This window comes from Magallana gigas, chromosome 2, assembly GCF_963853765.1.
Source record: "Magallana gigas chromosome 2, xbMagGiga1.1, whole genome shotgun sequence".
Taxonomy (NCBI): Eukaryota; Metazoa; Mollusca; class Bivalvia; order Ostreida; family Ostreidae; genus Magallana; species Magallana gigas.
The window spans coordinates 3334244-3361906 of NC_088854.1; the positions used below are offsets into that span (position 1 = coordinate 3334244).

General features: G+C 37.1%; 7 protein-coding genes across 7 annotated transcripts; all 7 read left to right on the forward strand.

The window, feature by feature from the left end:
* The first annotated feature begins 1416 nt into the window (after positions 1 to 1416).
* Positions 1417 to 3480, forward strand: LOC136272634 (uncharacterized). The gene is made up of 3 exons (XM_066074525.1): positions 1417 to 2025; positions 2161 to 2655; positions 2884 to 3480. Exons 1-3 carry the CDS (start codon positions 1576 to 1578, stop codon positions 3373 to 3375), a joined length of 1437 nt encoding a protein of 478 aa, XP_065930597.1. The 5' UTR covers positions 1417 to 1575; the 3' UTR covers positions 3376 to 3480.
* Positions 3481 to 5476: 1996 nt separating this feature from the next.
* Positions 5477 to 7505, forward strand: LOC105345421 (uncharacterized). Its single transcript, XM_034447003.2, has 3 exons — positions 5477 to 6040; positions 6176 to 6670; positions 6899 to 7505. Exons 1-3 carry the CDS (start codon positions 5591 to 5593, stop codon positions 7388 to 7390), a joined length of 1437 nt encoding a protein of 478 aa, XP_034302894.2. The 5' UTR covers positions 5477 to 5590; the 3' UTR covers positions 7391 to 7505.
* A 1988-nt stretch (positions 7506 to 9493) lies between these two features.
* Positions 9494 to 11521, forward strand: LOC136272635 (uncharacterized). The gene is made up of 3 exons (XM_066074527.1): positions 9494 to 10056; positions 10192 to 10686; positions 10915 to 11521. The coding sequence occupies exons 1-3, from the start codon at positions 9607 to 9609 to the stop codon at positions 11404 to 11406; spliced, it is 1437 nt and encodes a 478-aa protein (XP_065930599.1). The 5' UTR covers positions 9494 to 9606; the 3' UTR covers positions 11407 to 11521.
* Positions 11522 to 13509: 1988 nt separating this feature from the next.
* LOC105320768 (uncharacterized) lies at positions 13510 to 15537 on the forward strand. Its single transcript, XM_034447004.2, has 3 exons — positions 13510 to 14072; positions 14208 to 14702; positions 14931 to 15537. Exons 1-3 carry the CDS (start codon positions 13623 to 13625, stop codon positions 15420 to 15422), a joined length of 1437 nt encoding a protein of 478 aa, XP_034302895.2. The 5' UTR covers positions 13510 to 13622; the 3' UTR covers positions 15423 to 15537.
* Positions 15538 to 17525: 1988 nt separating this feature from the next.
* LOC117681640 (uncharacterized) lies at positions 17526 to 19553 on the forward strand. The gene is made up of 3 exons (XM_034446999.2): positions 17526 to 18088; positions 18224 to 18718; positions 18947 to 19553. The coding sequence occupies exons 1-3, from the start codon at positions 17639 to 17641 to the stop codon at positions 19436 to 19438; spliced, it is 1437 nt and encodes a 478-aa protein (XP_034302890.2). The 5' UTR covers positions 17526 to 17638; the 3' UTR covers positions 19439 to 19553.
* A 1963-nt stretch (positions 19554 to 21516) lies between these two features.
* Positions 21517 to 23568, forward strand: LOC136272636 (uncharacterized). The gene is made up of 3 exons (XM_066074528.1): positions 21517 to 22103; positions 22239 to 22733; positions 22962 to 23568. Exons 1-3 carry the CDS (start codon positions 21654 to 21656, stop codon positions 23451 to 23453), a joined length of 1437 nt encoding a protein of 478 aa, XP_065930600.1. The 5' UTR covers positions 21517 to 21653; the 3' UTR covers positions 23454 to 23568.
* A 1962-nt stretch (positions 23569 to 25530) lies between these two features.
* Positions 25531 to 27583, forward strand: LOC136272637 (uncharacterized). The gene is made up of 3 exons (XM_066074529.1): positions 25531 to 26118; positions 26254 to 26748; positions 26977 to 27583. Exons 1-3 carry the CDS (start codon positions 25669 to 25671, stop codon positions 27466 to 27468), a joined length of 1437 nt encoding a protein of 478 aa, XP_065930601.1. The 5' UTR covers positions 25531 to 25668; the 3' UTR covers positions 27469 to 27583.
* The last annotated feature ends 80 nt before the right edge of the window (positions 27584 to 27663 follow it).

The following is a 27663-nucleotide window of genomic DNA, read 5'->3' on the forward strand; positions in this document are numbered from 1 at the left end:
AGAAAACTGTACTCGTTATAGTAACTTGCTTAAATATCTGTCCCGTGTTACCTTAAAGTGTTGTTTTGAAACACACACGTAAATTTTGAATTGCGTCGAGGAAATATTAATTTCATTATTATTAGGCAAAATTCACTTGAACTACCAATCAATTGAAACTGCGTGACTATACTGAGATTACAGTTCTTTGAAATGCAAACAAGGATCGCTCCATGTTTTTTTTTAATTCAAACTTTCATGTCCAAATTATTCACATTTTCTCATATACTTAGTTTACAGTGCATACACATCACATATTCACTTCATTTAAGATATAAGTATGAACACAGTCACATACCGAAGATAAAAATGCACATGTACAGACAAGTGTATACAGCGACAAACAGACATATATGCACAAACAATCTCGAATACTTTATTTATCAACCATGGAAGTTTGCGTATTTTTAGTTAAGAGGTGGGTGGGGGAGAGGGGGACACTATCTATCAAAAGTCATACATATGCAAAAGGATACATAATAGTATACTCATATTTTCTTTTGCTATAATTTGATTACAATATCCTTGCAGCTATTATAAACAGTTTATAACAAATCACAAATAGTTTGCCAATACTTTTCATACTCAGCAAATTTACAATTCCTAAGTACAGTAGTTTCTCAAGATGTATTCTATCAGTGACAGTTCGTTTTAACATGAGCGTCGAGAGGTTTGGGACATTCTTAAACTTACTGGCAAAAATAAATTGTTTTACTGTAAGAATCGCTCCATGTTAATGTTCATGTTAATGGCATGTTGAAAATAACTTGGTTCAAATCCTTTATTTTTCGATTGGTGACTCAAAATGAACTTAAAGTGCTTGTCATATGGCATATGTATTAAACGTATGTACGATGCTCTCTATTCCGCTCTTTCTGTATAAGTAAAGAAAAACGTGGCACCAACCTTGTTCGCAACACAAACCATTATCTATAGCGTACTTGCATCTCTCCTGTATCTCGAAGGTTTGGTCGACTAACTTGAAATTTAAATAGTTACATTTTAGGTTTGCATTTTAACACCAAACGAAGTGTTCGACAAAAACACTACTTCTCAGTACCAAAACGTTATTCTGACAGCACTTATCGGTACAAAAAACCCCATTTAGACAAAATTACGCATAATACCAAAATATTATGAATTCATAAAAGGCTTAAAAAGTCAAATAAAATGGGCATTTTTCTTACAAGAACTGATTAATCTTAACAGGCCAATAAATGTTGGCGAACTATTTTTATTAGTTAATCAAGAATTCTTGCTATGTTTGCTGTGCTTTTGACTACATCACTGTAAAAAAAACTTAAAATAAGTTAACTGCACGTTAATTTTCCAAAATGTATTGAAAGGCTTTAAAATGTGCATAGCAAAGATCGTCAGCAAAAATCTATGTTAAATGTATCGCCAGTCTATCTTATCCCAAAATCGCCAGTCTTCCCCATGCACGAGCTCGAGACAGGAATCGCGAGTCTTCACCCCGAATGTATATAAACTCGTGCGGATACAGAACATTCATATCCACAGAAATACCCTGATCAAATGAACATGGCTGTTCCACCAGGAGGACCAATGGAGATCTGCTTCTCTTTTGATACTACTGGGTCGATGTCCAGTTCTATAAACGCTGTAAAAGAAAATGTGCAAGAATTGATTCTACGACTACAGACGGACATACCCGGTCTTAGAATTGCTGTCTTCGCTCATGGTGATTATTGTGATAAAAACTCGTCATATGTCACCAAACACATTGACTTTTCAACCGATTTGAAAGAACTGTGTAACTGGGTGAAAAATGTTGAATCCACGGGTGGCGGCGATAGCGATGAATGTTATGAATTGGTGTTGCATGGGGTTCAAAGTCTATCGAGGACGCCGAGATCACAGAGAGCTCTGGTGATGATTGGAGATGCAAATCCGCATGGTGTAAATTACCCAGACAATAAATTGAGATTAGATTGGGAAGTGGAATTAGACAAATTGGCAGCAATGGTGAGTACTTTTATGCAATAATTAGAGTATACACGCTTTTGATGGTAAATTAATTTCGATCACTTATAATTCAAAGCAACATTAAAAGCAAAGCAGTTTAAATTTTGGCTCATAAACACTTTTCATCTCATTCAGAGTGTCCGCGTGTACGGTGTACAGTGCGGAGGTTCGGGCGATGAGAGAACCAAAAACTTCTACCAAACACTGGCCAACAAGACGGCGGGCAGACGAGTGGAGTTGGAGCAGTTTTCCAACTTATTTGATTTTATCATGGCTATTTGCTATAGAGAGCAAGGAGCAGAGTTTCTAGACCTCTATGAACAGGAAGTCCGTGCCAGAGATGCTAGAATGGGTCTCCATAAGGACGTACACGCTCTGTTCGGGGCTCTAAGAGAGGGAGAAGAAGAACCTTCAACTTCCTCGTCAACCGCAGAGAAGCCAAAGTCCAGAACACTTCCATTCAAGCCAGCTCTGAAAAAGAAACCTTCGCTCACAAAGGCTCATTCCATTACCAAACTGAAGAAAAACAGTTCCCTCATTCATAAAGTCAAGAAAACCATCGCCAAAAAGAAACCCAGCTCTGCAGTCGATAGAAAGAAGGCGAAACTCTTGGCCATTTCTTGTCAAAAGGTACGTAGAAGTCTTTTTTCTTCTTCTTCTTCTTCTATTTCAGAATACACCCCATTAGATTGAAAATGTTTCTCGACCCTTAAAAGAACACTTTGGCTAACCAGAGGTTTTCTATTTATCGATCCAGCCTGCTCTCTTTTTCGGGATTCCTTGGCTGGCAAAAATATTTGTTGTATGACCACGCAGCTCTTTACCATTTGTGGTAAATTGTATTTCATAATATTTCAGATGAACGCTCTTAGAAAACTGAAGAGAGAAAACGTTCCGGACACGAACTTTTCTTTAAACAAAATACAGTGGTCCCCATGGGAACTAGTTATCTCTCCCACCAAACCAGAAAACGACTCTTTGTGGTCTGAAAGATACAGAGGAAGAAAGGGTTTCCGCAAAACCAGCGTCTGCGGAGGAAAGACTTTTCCTGCAGCTGTGTACGAGTTCTCTGTGAGGAAACTTTCCGATCCTAAACGCTACGTGACATACTGTAAATTGTCGTCAGGATTCACCAAGACAAGGTGTTGGGAATCGAGACTTTTATCTCATTCTGACGTTCGATCCCAAGTCAACAAAATTGTTGCTTTAGGGTATTCCGTCTATGTACGACGATGTTTGTTGAATGATTCTAACAAAGACACTGTCAGGAAATCATTACTTCGATATGACTATGCTTGGAAGCGAGTTACAAATGTTAGGGATTCGAAAAGAGATATATCAGTAGCATAATTTCTGTCATGTTATTTATTCTATGTCGTTTCTTTAGTACTTGTGTTGCGTTTTTATATCAGAATATTGATTCTGAAGTTGTTGTTGTTTTTCAAATAAAACAAATATGAATGCACCTCTTACTTATGTCACTTTACAAATTTCACGACATGCCACTTGTATATTTTAAGCTTCTTAAAGTAAAATAGTTCATGAAATATATCAAGTAAGGAATTGAATTGAAAATTGAATAGCATTGCAATTGTGAAAATCAGAAGTGAAGTGCAAACCTTACGGCATTGACAAAAGGGTGGCATCGCAAGGGAATCTTCAAGATTCAAAGGGGAACTAATATAACACGAAATGCCGGTCAACTGTTGACCGGTAGAATTCTGACATTGACAGCCACGGCGTGCTATTAGTAGGGATTGTAAACATTTTGCAGTAATAAGACTGGGTAAGCTTGGCAAAGCTAAAAAAAATGAAAATTTGGCGAAATATTAAAGGATCAATATCTCACAAAAATCAAAGTTTTGCAAATTGTTCACATCTTGTCAGTAATTTTCCACAAAGATTGGTTTTAGATTCCTTAAAGAGAAAAACACAGATGTGTTTCTGCTGAATGTAAGTATGCAGAAATGATTCTAGTCACAGTATTTAAAGAAAACTGTACTCGTTATAGTAACTTGCTTAAATATCTGTCCCGTGTTACCTTAAAGTGTTGTTTTGAAACACACACGTAAATTTTGAATTGCGTCGAGGAAATATTAATTTCATTATTATTAGGCAAAATTCACTTGAACTACCAATCAATTGAAACTGCGTGACTATACTGAGATTACAGTTCTTTGAAATGCAAACAAGGATCGCTCCATGTTTTTTTTTAATTCAAACTTTCATGTCCAAATTATTCACATTTTCTCATATACTTAGTTTACAGTGCATACACATCACATATTCACTTCATTTAAGATATAAGTATGAACACAGTCACATACCGAAGATAAAAATGCACATGTACAGACAAGTGTATACAGCGACAAACAGACATATATGCACAAACAATCTCGAATACTTTATTTATCAACCATGGAAGTTTGCGTATTTTTAGTTAAGAGGTGGGTGGGGGAGAGGGGGACACTATCTATCAAAAGTCATACATATGCAAAAGGATACATAATAGTATACTCATATTTTCTTTTGCTATAATTTGATTACAATATCCTTGCAGCTATTATAAACAGTTTATAACAAATCACAAATAGTTTGCCAATACTTTTCATACTCAGCAAATTTACAATTCCTAAGTACAGTAGTTTCTCAAGATGTATTCTATCAGTGACAGTTCGTTTTAACATGAGCGTCGAGAGGTTTGGGACATTCTTAAACTTACTGGCAAAAATAAATTGTTTTACTGTAAGAATCGCTCCATGTTAATGTTCATGTTAATGGCATGTTGAAAATAACTTGGTTCAAATCCTTTATTTTTCGATTGGTGACTCAAAATGAACTTAAAGTGCTTGTCATATGGCATATGTATTAAACGTATGTACGATGCTCTCTATTCCGCTCTTTCTGTATAAGTAAAGAAAAACGTGGCACCAACCTTGTTCGCAACACAAACCATTATCTATAGCGTACTTGCATCTCTCCTGTATCTCGAAGGTTTGGTCGACTAACTTGAAATTTAAATAGTTACATTTTAGGTTTGCATTTTAACACCAAACGAAGTGTTCGACAAAAACACTACTTCTCAGTACCAAAACGTTATTCTGACAGCACTTATCGGTACAAAAAACCCCATTTAGACAAAATTACGCATAATACCAAAATATTATGAATTCACAAAAGGCTTAAAAAGTCAAATAAAATGGGCATTTTTCTTACAAGAACTGATTAATCTTAACAGGCCAATAAATGTTGGCGAACTATTTTTATTAGTTAATCAAGAATTCTTGCTATGTTTGCTGTGCTTTTGACTACATCACTGTAAAAAAAACTTAAAATAAGTTAACTGCACGTTAATTTTCCAAAATGTATTGAAAGGCTTTAAAATGTGCATAGCAAAGATCGTCAGCAAAAATCTATGTTAAATGTATCGCCAGTCTATCTTATCCCAAAATCGCCAGTCTTCCCCATGCACGAGCTCGAGACAGGAATCGCGAGTCTTCACCCCGAATGTATATAAACTCGTGCGGATACAGAACATTCATATCCACAGAAATACCCTGATCAAATGAACATGGCTGTTCCACCAGGAGGACCAATGGAGATCTGCTTCTCTTTTGATACTACTGGGTCGATGTCCAGTTCTATAAACGCTGTAAAAGAAAATGTGCAAGAATTGATTCTACGACTACAGACGGACATACCCGGTCTTAGAATTGCTGTCTTCGCTCATGGTGATTATTGTGATAAAAACTCGTCATATGTCACCAAACACATTGACTTTTCAACCGATTTGAAAGAACTGTGTAACTGGGTGAAAAATGTTGAATCCACGGGTGGCGGCGATAGCGATGAATGTTATGAATTGGTGTTGCATGGGGTTCAAAGTCTATCGTGGACGCCGAGATCACAGAGAGCTCTGGTGATGATTGGAGATGCAAATCCGCATGGTGTAAATTACCCAGACAATAAATTGAGATTAGATTGGGAAGTGGAATTAGACAAATTGGCAGCAATGGTGAGTACTTTTATGCAATAATTAGAGTATACACGCTTTTGATGGTAAATTAATTTCGATCACTTATAATTCAAAGCAACATTAAAAGCAAAGCAGTTTAAATTTTGGCTCATAAACACTTTTCATCTCATTCAGAGTGTCCGCGTGTACGGTGTACAGTGCGGAGGTTCGGGCGATGAGAGAACCAAAAACTTCTACCAAACACTGGCCAACAAGACGGCGGGCAGACGAGTGGAGTTGGAGCAGTTTTCCAACTTATTTGATTTTATCATGGCTATTTGCTATAGAGAGCAAGGAGCAGAGTTTCTAGACCTCTATGAACAGGAAGTCCGTGCCAGAGATGCTAGAATGGGTCTCCATAAGGACGTACACGCTCTGTTCGGGGCTCTAAGAGAGGGAGAAGAAGAACCTTCAACTTCCTCGTCAACCGCAGAGAAGCCAAAGTCCAGAACACTTCCATTCAAGCCAGCTCTGAAAAAGAAACCTTCGCTCACAAAGGCTCCTTCCATTACCAAACTGAAGAAAAACAGTTCCCTCATTCATAAAGTCAAGAAAACCATCGCCAAAAAGAAACCCAGCTCTGCAGTCGATAGAAAGAAGGCGAAACTCTTGGCCATTTCTTGTCAAAAGGTACGTAGAAGTCTTTTTTCTTCTTCTTCTTCTTCTATTTCAGAATACACCCCATTAGATTGAAAATGTTTCTCGACCCTTAAAAGAACACTTTGGCTAACCAGAGGTTTTCTATTTATCGATCCAGCCTGCTCTCTTTTTCGGGATTCCTTGGCTGGCAAAAATATTTGTTGTATGACCACGCAGCTCTTTACCATTTGTGGTAAATTGTATTTCATAATATTTCAGATGAACGCTCTTAGAAAACTGAAGAGAGAAAACGTTCCGGACACGAACTTTTCTTTAAACAAAATACAGTGGTCCCCATGGGAACTAGTTATCTCTCCCACCAAACCAGAAAACGACTCTTTGTGGTCTGAAAGATACAGAGGAAGAAAGGGTTTCCGCAAAACCAGCGTCTGCGGAGGAAAGACTTTTCCTGCAGCTGTGTACGAGTTCTCTGTGAGGAAACTTTCCGATCCTAAACGCTACGTGACATACTGTAAATTGTCGTCAGGATTCACCAAGACAAGGTGTTGGGAATCGAGACTTTTATCTCATTCTGACGTTCGATCCCAAGTCAACAAAATTGTTGCTTTAGGGTATTCCGTCTATGTACGACGATGTTTGTTGAATGATTCTAACAAAGACACTGTCAGGAAATCATTACTTCGATATGACTATGCTTGGAAGCGAGTTACAAATGTTAGGGATTCGCAAAGAGATATATCAGTAGCATAATTTCTGTCATGTTATTTATTCTATGTCGTTTCTTTAGTACTTGTGTTGCGTTTTTATATCAGAATATTGATTCTGAAGTTGTTGTTGTTTTTCAAATAAAACAAATATGAATGCACCTCTTACTTATGTCACTTTACAAATTTCACGACATGCCACTGGTATATTTTAAGCTTCTTAAAGTAAAATAGTTCATGAAATATATCAAGTAAGGAATTGAATTGAAAATTGAATAGCATTGCAATTGTGAAAATCAGAAGTGAAGTGCAAACCTTACGGCATTGACAAAAGGGTGGCATCGCAAGGGAATCTTCAAGATTCAAAGGGGAACTAATATAACACGAAATGCCGGTCAACTGTTGACCGGTAGAATTCTGACATTGACAGCCACGGCGTGCTATTAGTAGGGATTGTAAACATTTTGCAGTAATAAGACTGGGTAAGCTTGGCAAAGCTAAAAAAAAATGAAAATTTGGCGAAATATTAAAGGATCAATATCTCACAAAAATCAAAGTTTTGCAAATTGTTCACATCTTGTCAGTAATTTTCCACAAAGATTGGTTTTAGATTCTTTAAAGAGAAAAACACAGATGTGTTTCTGCTGAATGTAAGTATGCAGAAATGATTCTAGTCACAGTATTTAAAGAAAACTGTACTCGTTATAGTAACTTGCTTAAATATCTGTCCCGTGTTACCTTAAAGTGTTGTTTTGAAACACACACGTAAATTTTGAATTGCGTCGAGGAAATATTAATTTCATTATTATTAGGCAAAATTCACTTGAACTACCAATCAATTGAAACTGCGTGACTATACTGAGATTACAGTTCTTTGAAATGCAAACAAGGATCGCTCCATGTTTTTTTTTAATTCAAACTTTCATGTCCAAATTATTCACATTTTCTCATATACTTAGTTTACAGTGCATACACATCACATATTCACTTCATTTAAGATATAAGTATGAACACAGTCACATACCGAAGATAAAAATGCACATGTACAGACAAGTGTATACAGCGACAAACAGACATATATGCACAAACAATCTCGAATACTTTATTTATCAACCATGGAAGTTTGCGTATTTTTAGTTAAGAGGTGGGTGGGGGAGAGGGGGACACTATCTATCAAAAGTCATACATATGCAAAAGGATACATAATAGTATACTCATATTTTCTTTTGCTATAATTTGATTACAATATCCTTGCAGCTATTATAAACAGTTTATAACAAATCACAAATAGTTTGCCAATACTTTTCATACTCAGCAAATTTACAATTCCTAAGTACAGTAGTTTCTCAAGATGTATTCTATCAGTGACAGTTCGTTTTAACATGAGCGTCGAGAGGTTTGGGACATTCTTAAACTTACTGGCAAAAATAAATTGTTTTACTGTAAGAATCGCTCCATGTTAATGTTCATGTTAATGGCATGTTGAAAATAACTTGGTTCAAATCCTTTATTTTTCGATTGGTGACTCAAAATGAACTTAAAGTGCTTGTCATATGGCATATGTATTAAACGTATGTACGATGCTCTCTATTCCGCTCTTTCTGTATAAGTAAAGAAAAACGTGGCACCAACCTTGTTCGCAACACAAACCATTATCTATAGCGTACTTGCATCTCTCCTGTATCTCGAAGGTTTGGTCGACTAACTTGAAATTTAAATAGTTACATTTTAGGTTTGCATTTTAACACCAAACGAAGTGTTCGACAAAAACACTACTTCTCAGTACCAAAACGTTATTCTGACAGCACTTATCGGTACAAAAAACCCCATTTAGACAAAATTACGCATAATACCAAAATATTATGAATTCACAAAAGGCTTAAAAAGTCAAATAAAATGGGCATTTTTCTTACAAGAACTGATTAATCTTAACAGGCCAATAAATGTTGGCGAACTATTTTTATTAGTTAATCAAGAATTCTTGCTATGTTTGCTGTGCTTTTGACTACATCACTGTAAAAAAAACTTAAAATAAGTTAACTGCACGTTAATTTTCCAAAATGTATTGAAAGGCTTTAAAATGTGCATAGCAAAGATCGTCAGCAAAAATCTATGTTAAATGTATCGCCAGTCTATCTTATCCCAAAATCGCCAGTCTTCCCCATGCACGAGCTCGAGACAGGAATCGCGAGTCTTCACCCCGAATGTATATAAACTCGTGCGGATACAGAACATTCATATCCACAGAAATACCCTGATCAAATGAACATGGCTGTTCCACCAGGAGGACCAATGGAGATCTGCTTCTCTTTTGATACTACTGGGTCGATGTCCAGTTCTATAAACGCTGTAAAAGAAAATGTGCAAGAATTGATTCTACGACTACAGACGGACATACCCGGTCTTAGAATTGCTGTCTTCGCTCATGGTGATTATTGTGATAAAAACTCGTCATATGTCACCAAACACATTGACTTTTCAACCGATTTGAAAGAACTGTGTAACTGGGTGAAAAATGTTGAATCCACGGGTGGCGGCGATAGCGATGAATGTTATGAATTGGTGTTGCATGGGGTTCAAAGTCTATCGTGGACGCCGAGATCACAGAGAGCTCTGGTGATGATTGGAGATGCAAATCCGCATGGTGTAAATTACCCAGACAATAAATTGAGATTAGATTGGGAAGTGGAATTAGACAAATTGGCAGCAATGGTGAGTACTTTTATGCAATAATTAGAGTATACACGCTTTTGATGGTAAATTAATTTCGATCACTTATAATTCAAAGCAACATTAAAAGCAAAGCAGTTTAAATTTTGGCTCATAAACACTTTTCATCTCATTCAGAGTGTCCGCGTGTACGGTGTACAGTGCGGAGGTTCGGGCGATGAGAGAACCAAAAACTTCTACCAAACACTGGCCAACAAGACGGCGGGCAGACGAGTGGAGTTGGAGCAGTTTTCCAACTTATTTGATTTTATCATGGCTATTTGCTATAGAGAGCAAGGAGCAGAGTTTCTAGACCTCTATGAACAGGAAGTCCGTGCCAGAGATGCTAGAATGGGTCTCCATAAGGACGTACACGCTCTGTTCGGGGCTCTAAGAGAGGGAGAAGAAGAACCTTCAACTTCCTCGTCAACCGCAGAGAAGCCAAAGTCCAGAACACTTCCATTCAAGCCAGCTCTGAAAAAGAAACCTTCGCTCACAAAGGCTCCTTCCATTACCAAACTGAAGAAAAACAGTTCCCTCATTCATAAAGTCAAGAAAACCATCGCCAAAAAGAAACCCAGCTCTGCAGTCGATAGAAAGAAGGCGAAACTCTTGGCCATTTCTTGTCAAAAGGTACGTAGAAGTCTTTTTTCTTCTTCTTCTTCTTCTATTTCAGAATACACCCCATTAGATTGAAAATGTTTCTCGACCCTTAAAAGAACACTTTGGCTAACCAGAGGTTTTCTATTTATCGATCCAGCCTGCTCTCTTTTTCGGGATTCCTTGGCTGGCAAAAATATTTGTTGTATGACCACGCAGCTCTTTACCATTTGTGGTAAATTGTATTTCATAATATTTCAGATGAACGCTCTTAGAAAACTGAAGAGAGAAAACGTTCCGGACACGAACTTTTCTTTAAACAAAATACAGTGGTCCCCATGGGAACTAGTTATCTCTCCCACCAAACCAGAAAACGACTCTTTGTGGTCTGAAAGATACAGAGGAAGAAAGGGTTTCCGCAAAACCAGCGTCTGCGGAGGAAAGACTTTTCCTGCAGCTGTGTACGAGTTCTCTGTGAGGAAACTTTCCGATCCTAAACGCTACGTGACATACTGTAAATTGTCGTCAGGATTCACCAAGACAAGGTGTTGGGAATCGAGACTTTTATCTCATTCTGACGTTCGATCCCAAGTCAACAAAATTGTTGCTTTAGGGTATTCCGTCTATGTACGACGATGTTTGTTGAATGATTCTAACAAAGACACTGTCAGGAAATCATTACTTCGATATGACTATGCTTGGAAGCGAGTTACAAATGTTAGGGATTCGCAAAGAGATATATCAGTAGCATAATTTCTGTCATGTTATTTATTCTATGTCGTTTCTTTAGTACTTGTGTTGCGTTTTTATATCAGAATATTGATTCTGAAGTTGTTGTTGTTTTTCAAATAAAACAAATATGAATGCACCTCTTACTTATGTCACTTTACAAATTTCACGACATGCCACTGGTATATTTTAAGCTTCTTAAAGTAAAATAGTTCATGAAATATATCAAGTAAGGAATTGAATTGAAAATTGAATAGCATTGCAATTGTGAAAATCAGAAGTGAAGTGCAAACCTTACGGCATTGACAAAAGGGTGGCATCGCAAGGGAATCTTCAAGATTCAAAGGGGAACTAATATAACACGAAATGCCGGTCAACTGTTGACCGGTAGAATTCTGACATTGACAGCCACGGCGTGCTATTAGTAGGGATTGTAAACATTTTGCAGTAATAAGACTGGGTAAGCTTGGCAAAGCTAAAAAAAAATGAAAATTTGGCGAAATATTAAAGGATCAATATCTCACAAAAATCAAAGTTTTGCAAATTGTTCACATCTTGTCAGTAATTTTCCACAAAGATTGGTTTTAGATTCTTTAAAGAGAAAAACACAGATGTGTTTCTGCTGAATGTAAGTATGCAGAAATGATTCTAGTCACAGTATTTAAAGAAAACTGTACTCGTTATAGTAACTTGCTTAAATATCTGTCCCGTGTTACCTTAAAGTGTTGTTTTGAAACACACACGTAAATTTTGAATTGCGTCGAGGAAATATTAATTTCATTATTATTAGGCAAAATTCACTTGAACTACCAATCAATTGAAACTGCGTGACTATACTGAGATTACAGTTCTTTGAAATGCAAACAAGGATCGCTCCATGTTTTTTTTTAATTCAAACTTTCATGTCCAAATTATTCACATTTTCTCATATACTTAGTTTACAGTGCATACACATCACATATTCACTTCATTTAAGATATAAGTATGAACACAGTCACATACCGAAGATAAAAATGCACATGTACAGACAAGTGTATACAGCGACAAACAGACATATATGCACAAACAATCTCGAATACTTTATTTATCAACCATGGAAGTTTGCGTATTTTTAGTTAAGAGGTGGGTGGGGGAGAGGGGGACACTATCTATCAAAAGTCATACATATGCAAAAGGATACATAATAGTATACTCATATTTTCTTTTGCTATAATTTGATTACAATATCCTTGCAGCTATTATAAACAGTTTATAACAAATCACAAATAGTTTGCCAATACTTTTCATACTCAGCAAATTTACAATTCCTAAGTACAGTAGTTTCTCAAGATGTATTCTATCAGTGACAGTTCGTTTTAACATGAGCGTCGAGAGGTTTGGGACATTCTTAAACTTACTGGCAAAGATAAATTGTTTTACTGTAAGAATCGCTCCATGTTAATGTTCATGTTAATGGCATGTTGAAAATAACTTGGTTCAAATCCTTTATTTTTCGATTGGTGACTCAAAATGAACTTAAAGTGCTTGTCATATGGCATATGTATTAAACGTATGTACGATGCTCTCTATTCCGCTCTTTCTGTATAAGTAAAGAAAAACGTGGCACCAACCTTGTTCGCAACACAAACCATTATCTATAGCGTACTTGCATCTCTCCTGTATCTCGAAGGTTTGGTCGACTAACTTGAAATTTAAATAGTTACATTTTAGGTTTGCATTTTAACACCAAACGAAGTGTTCGACAAAAACACTACTTCTCAGTACCAAAACGTTATTCTGACAGCACTTATCGGTACAAAAAACCCCATTTAGACAAAATTACGCATAATACCAAAATATTATGAATTCACAAAAGGCTTAAAAAGTCAAATAAAATGGGCATTTTTCTTACAAGAACTGATTAATCTTAACAGGCCAATAAATGTTGGCGAACTATTTTTATTAGTTAATCAAGAATTCTTGCTATGTTTGCTGTGCTTTTGACTACATCACTGTAAAAAAAACTTAAAATAAGTTAACTGCACGTTAATTTTCCAAAATGTATTGAAAGGCTTTAAAATGTGCATAGCAAAGATCGTCAGCAAAAATCTATGTTAAATGTATCGCCAGTCTATCTTATCCCAAAATCGCCAGTCTTCCCCATGCACGAGCTCGAGACAGGAATCGCGAGTCTTCACCCCGAATGTATATAAACTCGTGCGGATACAGAACATTCATATCCACAGAAATACCCTGATCAAATGAACATGGCTGTTCCACCAGGAGGACCAATGGAGATCTGCTTCTCTTTTGATACTACTGGGTCGATGTCCAGTTCTATAAACGCTGTAAAAGAAAATGTGCAAGAATTGATTCTACGACTACAGACGGACATACCCGGTCTTAGAATTGCTGTCTTCGCTCATGGTGATTATTGTGATAAAAACTCGTCATATGTCACCAAACACATTGACTTTTCAACCGATTTGAAAGAACTGTGTAACTGGGTGAAAAATGTTGAATCCACGGGTGGCGGCGATAGCGATGAATGTTATGAATTGGTGTTGCATGGGGTTCAAAGTCTATCGTGGACGCCGAGATCACAGAGAGCTCTGGTGATGATTGGAGATGCAAATCCGCATGGTGTAAATTACCCAGACAATAAATTGAGATTAGATTGGGAAGTGGAATTAGACAAATTGGCAGCAATGGTGAGTACTTTTATGCAATAATTAGAGTATACACGCTTTTGATGGTAAATTAATTTCGATCACTTATAATTCAAAGCAACATTAAAAGCAAAGCAGTTTAAATTTTGGCTCATAAACACTTTTCATCTCATTCAGAGTGTCCGCGTGTACGGTGTACAGTGCGGAGGTTCGGGCGATGAGAGAACCAAAAACTTCTACCAAACACTGGCCAACAAGACGGCGGGCAGACGAGTGGAGTTGGAGCAGTTTTCCAACTTATTTGATTTTATCATGGCTATTTGCTATAGAGAGCAAGGAGCAGAGTTTCTAGACCTCTATGAACAGGAAGTCCGTGCCAGAGATGCTAGAATGGGTCTCCATAAGGACGTACACGCTCTGTTCGGGGCTCTAAGAGAGGGAGAAGAAGAACCTTCAACTTCCTCGTCAACCGCAGAGAAGCCAAAGTCCAGAACACTTCCATTCAAGCCAGCTCTGAAAAAGAAACCTTCGCTCACAAAGGCTCCTTCCATTACCAAACTGAAGAAAAACAGTTCCCTCATTCATAAAGTCAAGAAAACCATCGCCAAAAAGAAACCCAGCTCTGCAGTCGATAGAAAGAAGGCGAAACTCTTGGCCATTTCTTGTCAAAAGGTACGTAGAAGTCTTTTTTCTTCTTCTTCTTCTTCTATTTCAGAATACACCCCATTAGATTGAAAATGTTTCTCGACCCTTAAAAGAACACTTTGGCTAACCAGAGGTTTTCTATTTATCGATCCAGCCTGCTCTCTTTTTCGGGATTCCTTGGCTGGCAAAAATATTTGTTGTATGACCACGCAGCTCTTTACCATTTGTGGTAAATTGTATTTCATAATATTTCAGATGAACGCTCTTAGAAAACTGAAGAGAGAAAACGTTCCGGACACGAACTTTTCTTTAAACAAAATACAGTGGTCCCCATGGGAACTAGTTATCTCTCCCACCAAACCAGAAAACGACTCTTTGTGGTCTGAAAGATACAGAGGAAGAAAGGGTTTCCGCAAAACCAGCGTCTGCGGAGGAAAGACTTTTCCTGCAGCTGTGTACGAGTTCTCTGTGAGGAAACTTTCCGATCCTAAACGCTACGTGACATACTGTAAATTGTCGTCAGGATTCACCAAGACAAGGTGTTGGGAATCGAGACTTTTATCTCATTCTGACGTTCGATCCCAAGTCAACAAAATTGTTGCTTTAGGGTATTCCGTCTATGTACGACGATGTTTGTTGAATGATTCTAACAAAGACACTGTCAGGAAATCATTACTTCGATATGACTATGCTTGGAAGCGAGTTACAAATGTTAGGGATTCGCAAAGAGATATATCAGTAGCATAATTTCTGTCATGTTATTTATTCTATGTCGTTTCTTTAGTACTTGTGTTGCGTTTTTATATCAGAATATTGATTCTGAAGTTGTTGTTGTTTTTCAAATAAAACAAATATGAATGCACCTCTTACTTATGTCACTTTACAAATTTCACGACATGCCACTGGTATATTTTAAGCTTCTTAAAGTAAAATAGTTCATGAAATATATCAAGTAAGGAATTGAATTGAAAATTGAATAGCATTGCAATTGTGAAAATCAGAAGTGAAGTGCAAACCTTACGGCATTGACAAAAGGGTGGCATCGCAAGGGAATCTTCAAGATTCAAAGGGGAACTAATATAACACGAAATGCCGGTCAACTGTTGACCGGTAGAATTCTGACATTGACAGCCACGGCGTGCTATTAGTAGGGATTGTAAACATTTTGCAGTAATAAGACTGGGTAAGCTTGGCAAAGCTAAAAAAAAATGAAAATTTGGCGAAATATTAAAGGATCAATATCTCACAAAAATCAAAGTTTTGCAAATTGTTCACATCTTGTCAGTAATTTTCCACAAAGATTGGTTTTAGATTCTTTAAAGAGAAAAACACAGATGTGTTTCTGCTGAATGTAAGTATGCAGAAATGATTCTAGTCACAGTATTTAAAGAAAACTGTACTCGTTATAGTAACTTGCTTAAATATCTGTCCCGTGTTACCTTAAAGTGTTGTTTTGAAACACACACGTAAATTTTGAATTGCGTCGAGGAAATATTAATTTCATTATTATTAGGCAAAATTCACTTGAACTACCAATCAATTGAAACTGCGTGACTATACTGAGATTACAGTTCTTTGAAATGCAAACAAGGATCGCTCCATGTTTTTTTTTAATTCAAACTTTCATGTCCAAATTATTCACATTTTCTCATATACTTAGTTTACAGTGCATACACATCACATATTCACTTCATTTAAGATATAAGTATGAACACAGTCACATACCGAAGATAAAAATGCACATGTACAGACAAGTGTATACAGCGACAAACAGACATATATGCACAAACAATCTCGAATACTTTATTTATCAACCATGGAAGTTTGCGTATTTTTAGTTAAGAGGTGGGTGGGGGAGAGGGGGACACTATCTATCAAAAGTCATACATATGCAAAAGGATACATAATAGTATACTCATATTTTCTTTTGCTATAATTTGATTACAATATCCTTGCAGCTATTATAAACAGTTTATAACAAATCACAAATAGTTTGCCAATACTTTTCATACTCAGCAAATTTACAATTCCTAAGTACAGTAGTTTCTCAAGATGTATTCTATCAGTGACAGTTCGTTTTAACATGAGCGTCGAGAGGTTTGGGACATTCTTAAACTTACTGGCAAAGATAAATTGTTTTACTGTAAGAATCGCTCCATGTTAATGTTCATGTTAATGGCATGTTGAAAATAACTTGGTTCAAATCCTTTATTTTTCGATTGGTGACTCAAAATGAACTTAAAGTGCTTGTCATATGGCATATGTATTAAACGTATGTACGATGCTCTCTATTCCGCTCTTTCTGTATAAGTAAAGAAAAACGTGGCACCAACCTTGTTCGCAACACAAACCATTATCTATAGCGTACTTGCATCTCTCCTGTATCTCGAAGGTTTGGTCGACTAACTTGAAATTTAAATAGTTACATTTTAGGTTTGCATTTTAACACCAAACGAAGTGTTCGACAAAAACACTACTTCTCAGTACCAAAACGTTATTCTGACAGCACTTATCGGTACAAAAAACCCCATTTAGACAAAATTACGCATAATACCAAAATATTATGAATTCACAAAAGGCTTAAAAAGTCAAATAAAATGGGCATTTTTCTTACAAGAACTGATTAATCTTAACAGGCCAATAAATGTTGGCGAACTATTTTTATTAGTTAATCAAGAATTCTTGCTATGTTTGCTGTGCTTTTGACTACATCACTGTAAAAAAAACTTAAAATAAGTTAACTGCACGTTAATTTTCCAAAATGTATTGAAAGGCTTTAAAATGTGCATAGCAAAGATCGTCAGCAAAAATCTATGTTAAATGTATCGCCAGTCTATCTTATCCCAAAATCGCCAGTCTTCCCCATGCACGAGCTCGAGACAGGAATCGCGAGTCTTCACCCCGAATGTATATAAACTCGTGCGGATACAGAACATTCATATCCACAGAAATACCCTGATCAAATGAACATGGCTGTTCCACCAGGAGGACCAATGGAGATCTGCTTCTCTTTTGATACTACTGGGTCGATGTCCAGTTCTATAAACGCTGTAAAAGAAAATGTGCAAGAATTGATTCTACGACTACAGACGGACATACCCGGTCTTAGAATTGCTGTCTTCGCTCATGGTGATTATTGTGATAAAAACTCGTCATATGTCACCAAACACATTGACTTTTCAACCGATTTGAAAGAACTGTGTAACTGGGTGAAAAATGTTGAATCCACGGGTGGCGGCGATAGCGATGAATGTTATGAATTGGTGTTGCATGGGGTTCAAAGTCTATCGTGGACGCCGAGATCACAGAGAGCTCTGGTGATGATTGGAGATGCAAATCCGCATGGTGTAAATTACCCAGACAATAAATTGAGATTAGATTGGGAAGTGGAATTAGACAAATTGGCAGCAATGGTGAGTACTTTTATGCAATAATTAGAGTATACACGCTTTTGATGGTAAATTAATTTCGATCACTTATAATTCAAAGCAACATTAAAAGCAAAGCAGTTTAAATTTTGGCTCATAAACACTTTTCATCTCATTCAGAGTGTCCGCGTGTACGGTGTACAGTGCGGAGGTTCGGGCGATGAGAGAACCAAAAACTTCTACCAAACACTGGCCAACAAGACGGCGGGCAGACGAGTGGAGTTGGAGCAGTTTTCCAACTTATTTGATTTTATCATGGCTATTTGCTATAGAGAGCAAGGAGCAGAGTTTCTAGACCTCTATGAACAGGAAGTCCGTGCCAGAGATGCTAGAATGGGTCTCCATAAGGACGTACACGCTCTGTTCGGGGCTCTAAGAGAGGGAGAAGAAGAACCTTCAACTTCCTCGTCAACCGCAGAGAAGCCAAAGTCCAGAACACTTCCATTCAAGCCAGCTCTGAAAAAGAAACCTTCGCTCACAAAGGCTCCTTCCATTACCAAACTGAAGAAAAACAGTTCCCTCATTCATAAAGTCAAGAAAACCATCGCCAAAAAGAAACCCAGCTCTGCAGTCGATAGAAAGAAGGCGAAACTCTTGGCCATTTCTTGTCAAAAGGTACGTAGAAGTCTTTTTTCTTCTTCTTCTTCTTCTATTTCAGAATACACCCCATTAGATTGAAAATGTTTCTCGACCCTTAAAAGAACACTTTGGCTAACCAGAGGTTTTCTATTTATCGATCCAGCCTGCTCTCTTTTTCGGGATTCCTTGGCTGGCAAAAATATTTGTTGTATGACCACGCAGCTCTTTACCATTTGTGGTAAATTGTATTTCATAATATTTCAGATGAACGCTCTTAGAAAACTGAAGAGAGAAAACGTTCCGGACACGAACTTTTCTTTAAACAAAATACAGTGGTCCCCATGGGAACTAGTTATCTCTCCCACCAAACCAGAAAACGACTCTTTGTGGTCTGAAAGATACAGAGGAAGAAAGGGTTTCCGCAAAACCAGCGTCTGCGGAGGAAAGACTTTTCCTGCAGCTGTGTACGAGTTCTCTGTGAGGAAACTTTCCGATCCTAAACGCTACGTGACATACTGTAAATTGTCGTCAGGATTCACCAAGACAAGGTGTTGGGAATCGAGACTTTTATCTCATTCTGACGTTCGATCCCAAGTCAACAAAATTGTTGCTTTAGGGTATTCCGTCTATGTACGACGATGTTTGTTGAATGATTCTAACAAAGACACTGTCAGGAAATCATTACTTCGATATGACTATGCTTGGAAGCGAGTTACAAATGTTAGGGATTCGCAAAGAGATATATCAGTAGCATAATTTCTGTCATGTTATTTATTCTATGTCGTTTCTTTAGTACTTGTGTTGCGTTTTTATATCAGAATATTGATTCTGAAGTTGTTGTTGTTTTTCAAATAAAACAAATATGAATGCACCTCTTACTTATGTCACTTTACAAATTTCACGACATGCCACTGGTATATTTTAAGCTTCTTAAAGTAAAATAGTTCATGAAATATATCAAGTAAGGAATTGAATTGAAAATTGAATAGCATTGCAATTGTGAAAATCAGAAGTGAAGTGCAAACCTTACGGCATTGACAAAAGGGTGGCATCGCAAGGGAATCTTCAAGATTCAAAGGGGAACTAATATAACACGAAATGCCGGTCAACTGTTGACCGGTAGAATTCTGACATTGACAGCCACGGCGTGCTATTAGTAGGGATTGTAAACATTTTGCAGTAATAAGACTGGGTAAGCTTGGCAAAGCTAAAAAAAATGAAAATTTGGCGAAATATTAAAGGATCAATATCTCACAAAAATCAAAGTTTTGCAAATTGTTCACATCTTGTCAGTAATTTTCCACAAAGATTGGTTTTAGATTCTTTAAAGAGAAAAACACAGATGTGTTTCTGCTGAATGTAAGTATGCAGAAATGATTCTAGTCACAGTATTTAAAGAAAACTGTACTCGTTATAGTAACTTGCTTAAATATCTGTCCCGTGTTACCTTAAAGTGTTGTTTTGAAACACACACGTAAATTTTGAATTGCGTCGAGGAAATATTAATTTCATTATTATTAGGCAAAATTCACTTGAACTACCAATCAATTGAAACTGCGTGACTATACTGAGATTACAGTTCTTTGAAATGCAAACAAGGATCGCTCCATGTTTTTTTTTAATTCAAACTTTCATGTCCAAATTATTCACATTTTCTCATATACTTAGTTTACAGTGCATACACATCACATATTCACTTCATTTAAGATATAAGTATGAACACAGTCACATACCGAAGATAAAAATGCACATGTACAGACAAGTGTATACAGCGACAAACAGACATATATGCACAAACAATCTCGAATACTTTATTTATCAACCATGGAAGTTTGCGTATTTTTAGTTAAGAGGTGGGTGGGGGAGAGGGGGACACTATCTATCAAAAGTCATACATATGCAAAAGGATACATAATAGTATACTCATATTTTCTTTTGCTATAATTTGATTACAATATCCTTGCAGCTATTATAAACAGTTTATAACAAATCACAAATAGTTTGCCAATACTTTTCATACTCAGCAAATTTACAATTCCTAAGTACAGTAGTTTCTCAAGATGTATTCTATCAGTGACAGTTCGTTTTAACATGAGCGTCGAGAGGTTTGGGACATTCTTAAACTTACTGGCAAAAATAAATTGTTTTACTGTAAGAATCGCTCCATGTTAATGTTCATGTTAATGGCATGTTGAAAATAACTTGGTTCAAATCCTTTATTTTTCGATTGGTGACTCAAAATGAACTTAAAGTGCTTGTCATATGGCATATGTATTAAACGTATGTACGATGCTCTCTATTCCGCTCTTTCTGTATAAGTAAAGAAAAACGTGGCACCAACCTTGTTCGCAACACAAACCATTATCTATAGCGTACTTGCATCTCTCCTGTATCTCGAAGGTTTGGTCGACTAACTTGAAATTTAAATAGTTACATTTTAGGTTTGCATTTTAACACCAAACGAAGTGTTCGACAAAAACACTACTTCTCAGTACCAAAACGTTATTCTGACAGCACTTATCGGTACAAAAAACCCCATTTAGACAAAATTACGCATAATACCAAAATATTATGAATTCACAAAAGGCTTAAAAAGTCAAATAAAATGGGCATTTTTCTTACAAGAACTGATTAATCTTAACAGGCCAATAAATGTTGGCGAACTATTTTTATTAGTTAATCAAGAATTCTTGCTATGTTTGCTGTGCTTTTGACTACATCACTGTAAAAAAAACTTAAAATAAGTTAACTGCACGTTAATTTTCCAAAATGTATTGAAAGGCTTTAAAATGTGCATAGCAAAGATCGTCAGCAAAAATCTATGTTAAATGTATCGCCAGTCTATCTTATCCCAAAATCGCCAGTCTTCCCCATGCACGAGCTCGAGACAGGAATCGCGAGTCTTCACCCCGAATGTATATAAACTCGTGCGGATACAGAACATTCATATCCACAGAAATACCCTGATCAAATGAACATGGCTGTTCCACCAGGAGGACCAATGGAGATCTGCTTCTCTTTTGATACTACTGGGTCGATGTCCAGTTCTATAAACGCTGTAAAAGAAAATGTGCAAGAATTGATTCTACGACTACAGACGGACATACCCGGTCTTAGAATTGCTGTCTTCGCTCATGGTGATTATTGTGATAAAAACTCGTCATATGTCACCAAACACATTGACTTTTCAACCGATTTGAAAGAACTGTGTAACTGGGTGAAAAATGTTGAATCCACGGGTGGCGGCGATAGCGATGAATGTTATGAATTGGTGTTGCATGGGGTTCAAAGTCTATCGTGGACGCCGAGATCACAGAGAGCTCTGGTGATGATTGGAGATGCAAATCCGCATGGTGTAAATTACCCAGACAATAAATTGAGATTAGATTGGGAAGTGGAATTAGACAAATTGGCAGCAATGGTGAGTACTTTTATGCAATAATTAGAGTATACACGCTTTTGATGGTAAATTAATTTCGATCACTTATAATTCAAAGCAACATTAAAAGCAAAGCAGTTTAAATTTTGGCTCATAAACACTTTTCATCTCATTCAGAGTGTCCGCGTGTACGGTGTACAGTGCGGAGGTTCGGGCGATGAGAGAACCAAAAACTTCTACCAAACACTGGCCAACAAGACGGCGGGCAGACGAGTGGAGTTGGAGCAGTTTTCCAACTTATTTGATTTTATCATGGCTATTTGCTATAGAGAGCAAGGAGCAGAGTTTCTAGACCTCTATGAACAGGAAGTCCGTGCCAGAGATGCTAGAATGGGTCTCCATAAGGACGTACACGCTCTGTTCGGGGCTCTAAGAGAGGGAGAAGAAGAACCTTCAACTTCCTCGTCAACCGCAGAGAAGCCAAAGTCCAGAACACTTCCATTCAAGCCAGCTCTGAAAAAGAAACCTTCGCTCACAAAGGCTCCTTCCATTACCAAACTGAAGAAAAACAGTTCCCTCATTCATAAAGTCAAGAAAACCATCGCCAAAAAGAAACCCAGCTCTGCAGTCGATAGAAAGAAGGCGAAACTCTTGGCCATTTCTTGTCAAAAGGTACGTAGAAGTCTTTTTTCTTCTTCTTCTTCTTCTATTTCAGAATACACCCCATTAGATTGAAAATGTTTCTCGACCCTTAAAAGAACACTTTGGCTAACCAGAGGTTTTCTATTTATCGATCCAGCCTGCTCTCTTTTTCGGGATTCCTTGGCTGGCAAAAATATTTGTTGTATGACCACGCAGCTCTTTACCATTTGTGGTAAATTGTATTTCATAATATTTCAGATGAACGCTCTTAGAAAACTGAAGAGAGAAAACGTTCCGGACACGAACTTTTCTTTAAACAAAATACAGTGGTCCCCATGGGAACTAGTTATCTCTCCCACCAAACCAGAAAACGACTCTTTGTGGTCTGAAAGATACAGAGGAAGAAAGGGTTTCCGCAAAACCAGCGTCTGCGAAGGAAAGACTTTTCCGGCAGCTGTGTACGAGTTCTGTGTGAGGAAACTTTCCGATCCTAAACGCTACGTGACATACTGTAAATTGTCGTCAGGATTCACCAAGACAAGGTGTTGGGAATCGAGACTTTTATCTCATTCTGACGTTCGATCCCAAGTCAACAAAATTGTTGCTTTAGGGTATTCCGTCTATGTACGACGATGTTTGTTGAATGATTCTAACAAAGACACTGTCAGGAAATCATTACTTCGATATGACTATGCTTGGAAGCGAGTTACAAATGTTAGGGATTCGCAAAGAGATATATCAGTAGCATAATTTCTGTCATGTTATTTATTCTATGTCGTTTCTTTAGTACTTGTGTTGCGTTTTTATATCAGAATATTGATTCTGAAGTTGTTGTTGTTTTTCAAATAAAACAAATATGAATGCACCTCTTACTTATGTCACTTTACAAATTTCACGACATGCCACTGGTATATTTTAAGCTTCTTAAAGTAAAATAGTTCATGAAATATATCAAGTAAGGAATTGAATTGAAAATTGAATAGCATTGCAATTGTGAAAATCAGAAGTGAAGTGCAAACCTTACGGCATTGACAAAAGGGTGGCATCGCAAGGGAATCTTCAAGATTCAAAGGGGAACTAATATAACACGAAATGCCGGTCAACTGTTGACCGGTAGAATTCTGACATTGACAGCCACGGCGTGCTATTAGTAGGGATTGTAAACATTTTGCAGTAATAAGACTGGGTAAGCTTGGCAAAGCTAAAAAAAATGAAAATTTGGCGAAATATTAAAGGATCAATATCTCACAAAAATCAAAGTTTTGCAAATTGTTCACATCTTGTCAGTAATTTTCCACAAAGATTGGTTTTAGATTCTTTAAAGAGAAAAACACAGATGTGTTTCTGCTGAATGTAAGTATGCAGAAATGATTCTAGTCACAGTATTTAAAGAAAACTGTACTCGTTATAGTAACTTGCTTAAATATCTGTCCCGTGTTACCTTAAAGTGTTGTTTTGAAACACACACGTAAATTTTGAATTGCGTCGAGGAAATATTAATTTCATTATTATTAGGCAAAATTCACCTGAACTACCAATCAATTGAAACTGCGTGACTATACTGAGATTACAGTTCTTTGAAATGCAAACAAGGATCGCTCCATGTTTTTTTTTAATTCAAACTTTCATGTCCAAATTATTCACATTTTCTCATATACTTAGTTTACAGTGCATACACATCACATATTCACTTCATTTAAGATATAAGTATGAACACAGTCACATACCGAAGATAAAAATGCACATGTACAGACAAGTGTATACAGCGACAAACAGACATATATGCACAAACAATCTCGAATACTTTATTTATCAACCATGGAAGTTTGCGTATTTTTAGTTAAGAGGTGGGTGGGGGAGAGGGGGACACTATCTATCAAAAGTCATACATATGCAAAAGGATACATAATAGTATACTCATATTTTCTTTTGCTATAATTTGATTACAATATCCTTGCAGCTATTATAAACAGTTTATAACAAATCACAAATAGTTTGCCAATACTTTTCATACTCAGCAAATTTACAATTCCTAAGTACAGTAGTTTCTCAAGATGTATTCTATCAGTGACAGTTCGTTTTAACATGAGCGTCGAGAGGTTTGGGACATTCTTAAACTTACTGGCAAAAATAAATTGTTTTACTGTAAGAATCGCTCCATGTTAATGTTCATGTTAATGGCATGTTGAAAATAACTTGGTTCAAATCCTTTATTTTTCGATTGGTGACTCAAAATGAACTTAAAGTGCTTGTCATATGGCATATGTATTAAACGTATGTACGATGCTCTCTATTCCGCTCTTTCTGTATAAGTAAAGAAAAACGTGGCACCAACCTTGTTCGCAACACAAACCATTATCTATAGCGTACTTGCATCTCTCCTGTATCTCGAAGGTTTGGTCGACTAACTTGAAATTTAAATAGTTACATTTTAGGTTTGCATTTTAACACCAAACGAAGTGTTCGACAAAAACACTACTTCTCAGTACCAAAACGTTATTCTGACAGCACTTATCGGTACAAAAAACCCCATTTAGACAAAATTACGCATAATACCAAAATATTATGAATTCACAAAAGGCTTAAAAAGTCAAATAAAATGGGCATTTTTCTTACAAGAACTGATTAATCTTAACAGGCCAATAAATGTTGGCGAACTATTTTTATTAGTTAATCAAGAATTCTTGCTATGTTTGCTGTGCTTTTGACTACATCACTGTAAAAAAAACTTAAAATAAGTTAACTGCACGTTAATTTTCCAAAATGTATTGAAAGGCTTTAAAATGTGCATAGCAAAGATCGTCAGCAAAAATCTATGTTAAATGTATCGCCAGTCTATCTTATCCCAAAATCGCCAGTCTTCCCCATGCACGAGCTCGAGACAGGAATCGCGAGTCTTCACCCCGAATGTATATAAACTCGTGCGGATACAGAACATTCATATCCACAGAAATACCCTGATCAAATGAACATGGCTGTTCCACCAGGAGGACCAATGGAGATCTGCTTCTCTTTTGATACTACTGGGTCGATGTCCAGTTCTATAAACGCTGTAAAAGAAAATGTGCAAGAATTGATTCTACGACTACAGACGGACATACCCGGTCTTAGAATTGCTGTCTTCGCTCATGGTGATTATTGTGATAAAAACTCGTCATATGTCACCAAACACATTGACTTTTCAACCGATTTGAAAGAACTGTGTAACTGGGTGAAAAATGTTGAATCCACGGGTGGCGGCGATAGCGATGAATGTTATGAATTGGTGTTGCATGGGGTTCAAAGTCTATCGTGGACGCCGAGATCACAGAGAGCTCTGGTGATGATTGGAGATGCAAATCCGCATGGTGTAAATTACCCAGACAATAAATTGAGATTAGATTGGGAAGTGGAATTAGACAAATTGGCAGCAATGGTGAGTACTTTTATGCAATAATTAGAGTATACACGCTTTTGATGGTAAATTAATTTCGATCACTTATAATTCAAAGCAACATTAAAAGCAAAGCAGTTTAAATTTTGGCTCATAAACACTTTTCATCTCATTCAGAGTGTCCGCGTGTACGGTGTACAGTGCGGAGGTTCGGGCGATGAGAGAACCAAAAACTTCTACCAAACACTGGCCAACAAGACGGCGGGCAGACGAGTGGAGTTGGAGCAGTTTTCCAACTTATTTGATTTTATCATGGCTATTTGCTATAGAGAGCAAGGAGCAGAGTTTCTAGACCTCTATGAACAGGAAGTCCGTGCCAGAGATGCTAGAATGGGTCTCCATAAGGACGTACACGCTCTGTTCGGGGCTCTAAGAGAGGGAGAAGAAGAACCTTCAACTTCCTCGTCAACCGCAGAGAAGCCAAAGTCCAGAACACTTCCATTCAAGCCAGCTCTGAAAAAGAAACCTTCGCTCACAAAGGCTCCTTCCATTACCAAACTGAAGAAAAACAGTTCCCTCATTCATAAAGTCAAGAAAACCATCGCCAAAAAGAAACCCAGCTCTGCAGTCGATAGAAAGAAGGCGAAACTCTTGGCCATTTCTTGTCAAAAGGTACGTAGAAGTCTTTTTTCTTCTTCTTCTTCTTCTATTTCAGAATACACCCCATTAGATTGAAAATGTTTCTCGACCCTTAAAAGAACACTTTGGCTAACCAGAGGTTTTCTATTTATCGATCCAGCCTGCTCTCTTTTTCGGGATTCCTTGGCTGGCAAAAATATTTGTTGTATGACCACGCAGCTCTTTACCATTTGTGGTAAATTGTATTTCATAATATTTCAGATGAACGCTCTTAGAAAACTGAAGAGAGAAAACGTTCCGGACACGAACTTTTCTTTAAACAAAATACAGTGGTCCCCATGGGAACTAGTTATCTCTCCCACCAAACCAGAAAACGACTCTTTGTGGTCTGAAAGATACAGAGGAAGAAAGGGTTTCCGCAAAACCAGCGTCTGCGGAGGAAAGACTTTTCCTGCAGCTGTGTACGAGTTCTGTGTGAGGAAACTTTCCGATCCTAAACGCTACGTGACATACTGTAAATTGTCGTCAGGATTCACCAAGACAAGGTGTTGGGAATCGAGACTTTTATCTCATTCTGACGTTCGATCCCAAGTCAACAAAATTGTTGCTTTAGGGTATTCCGTCTATGTACGACGATGTTTGTTGAATGATTCTAACAAAGACACTGTCAGGAAATCATTACTTCGATATGACTATGCTTGGAAGCGAGTTACAAATGTTAGGGATTCGCAAAGAGATATATCAGTAGCATAATTTCTGTCATGTTATTTATTCTATGTCGTTTCTTTAGTACTTGTGTTACGTTTTTATATCAGAATATTGATTCTGAAGTTGTTGTTGTTTTTCAAATAAAACAAATATGAATGCACCTCTTACTTATGTCACTTTACAAATTTCACGACATGCCACTGGTATATTTTAAGCTTCTTAAAGTAAAATAGTTCATGA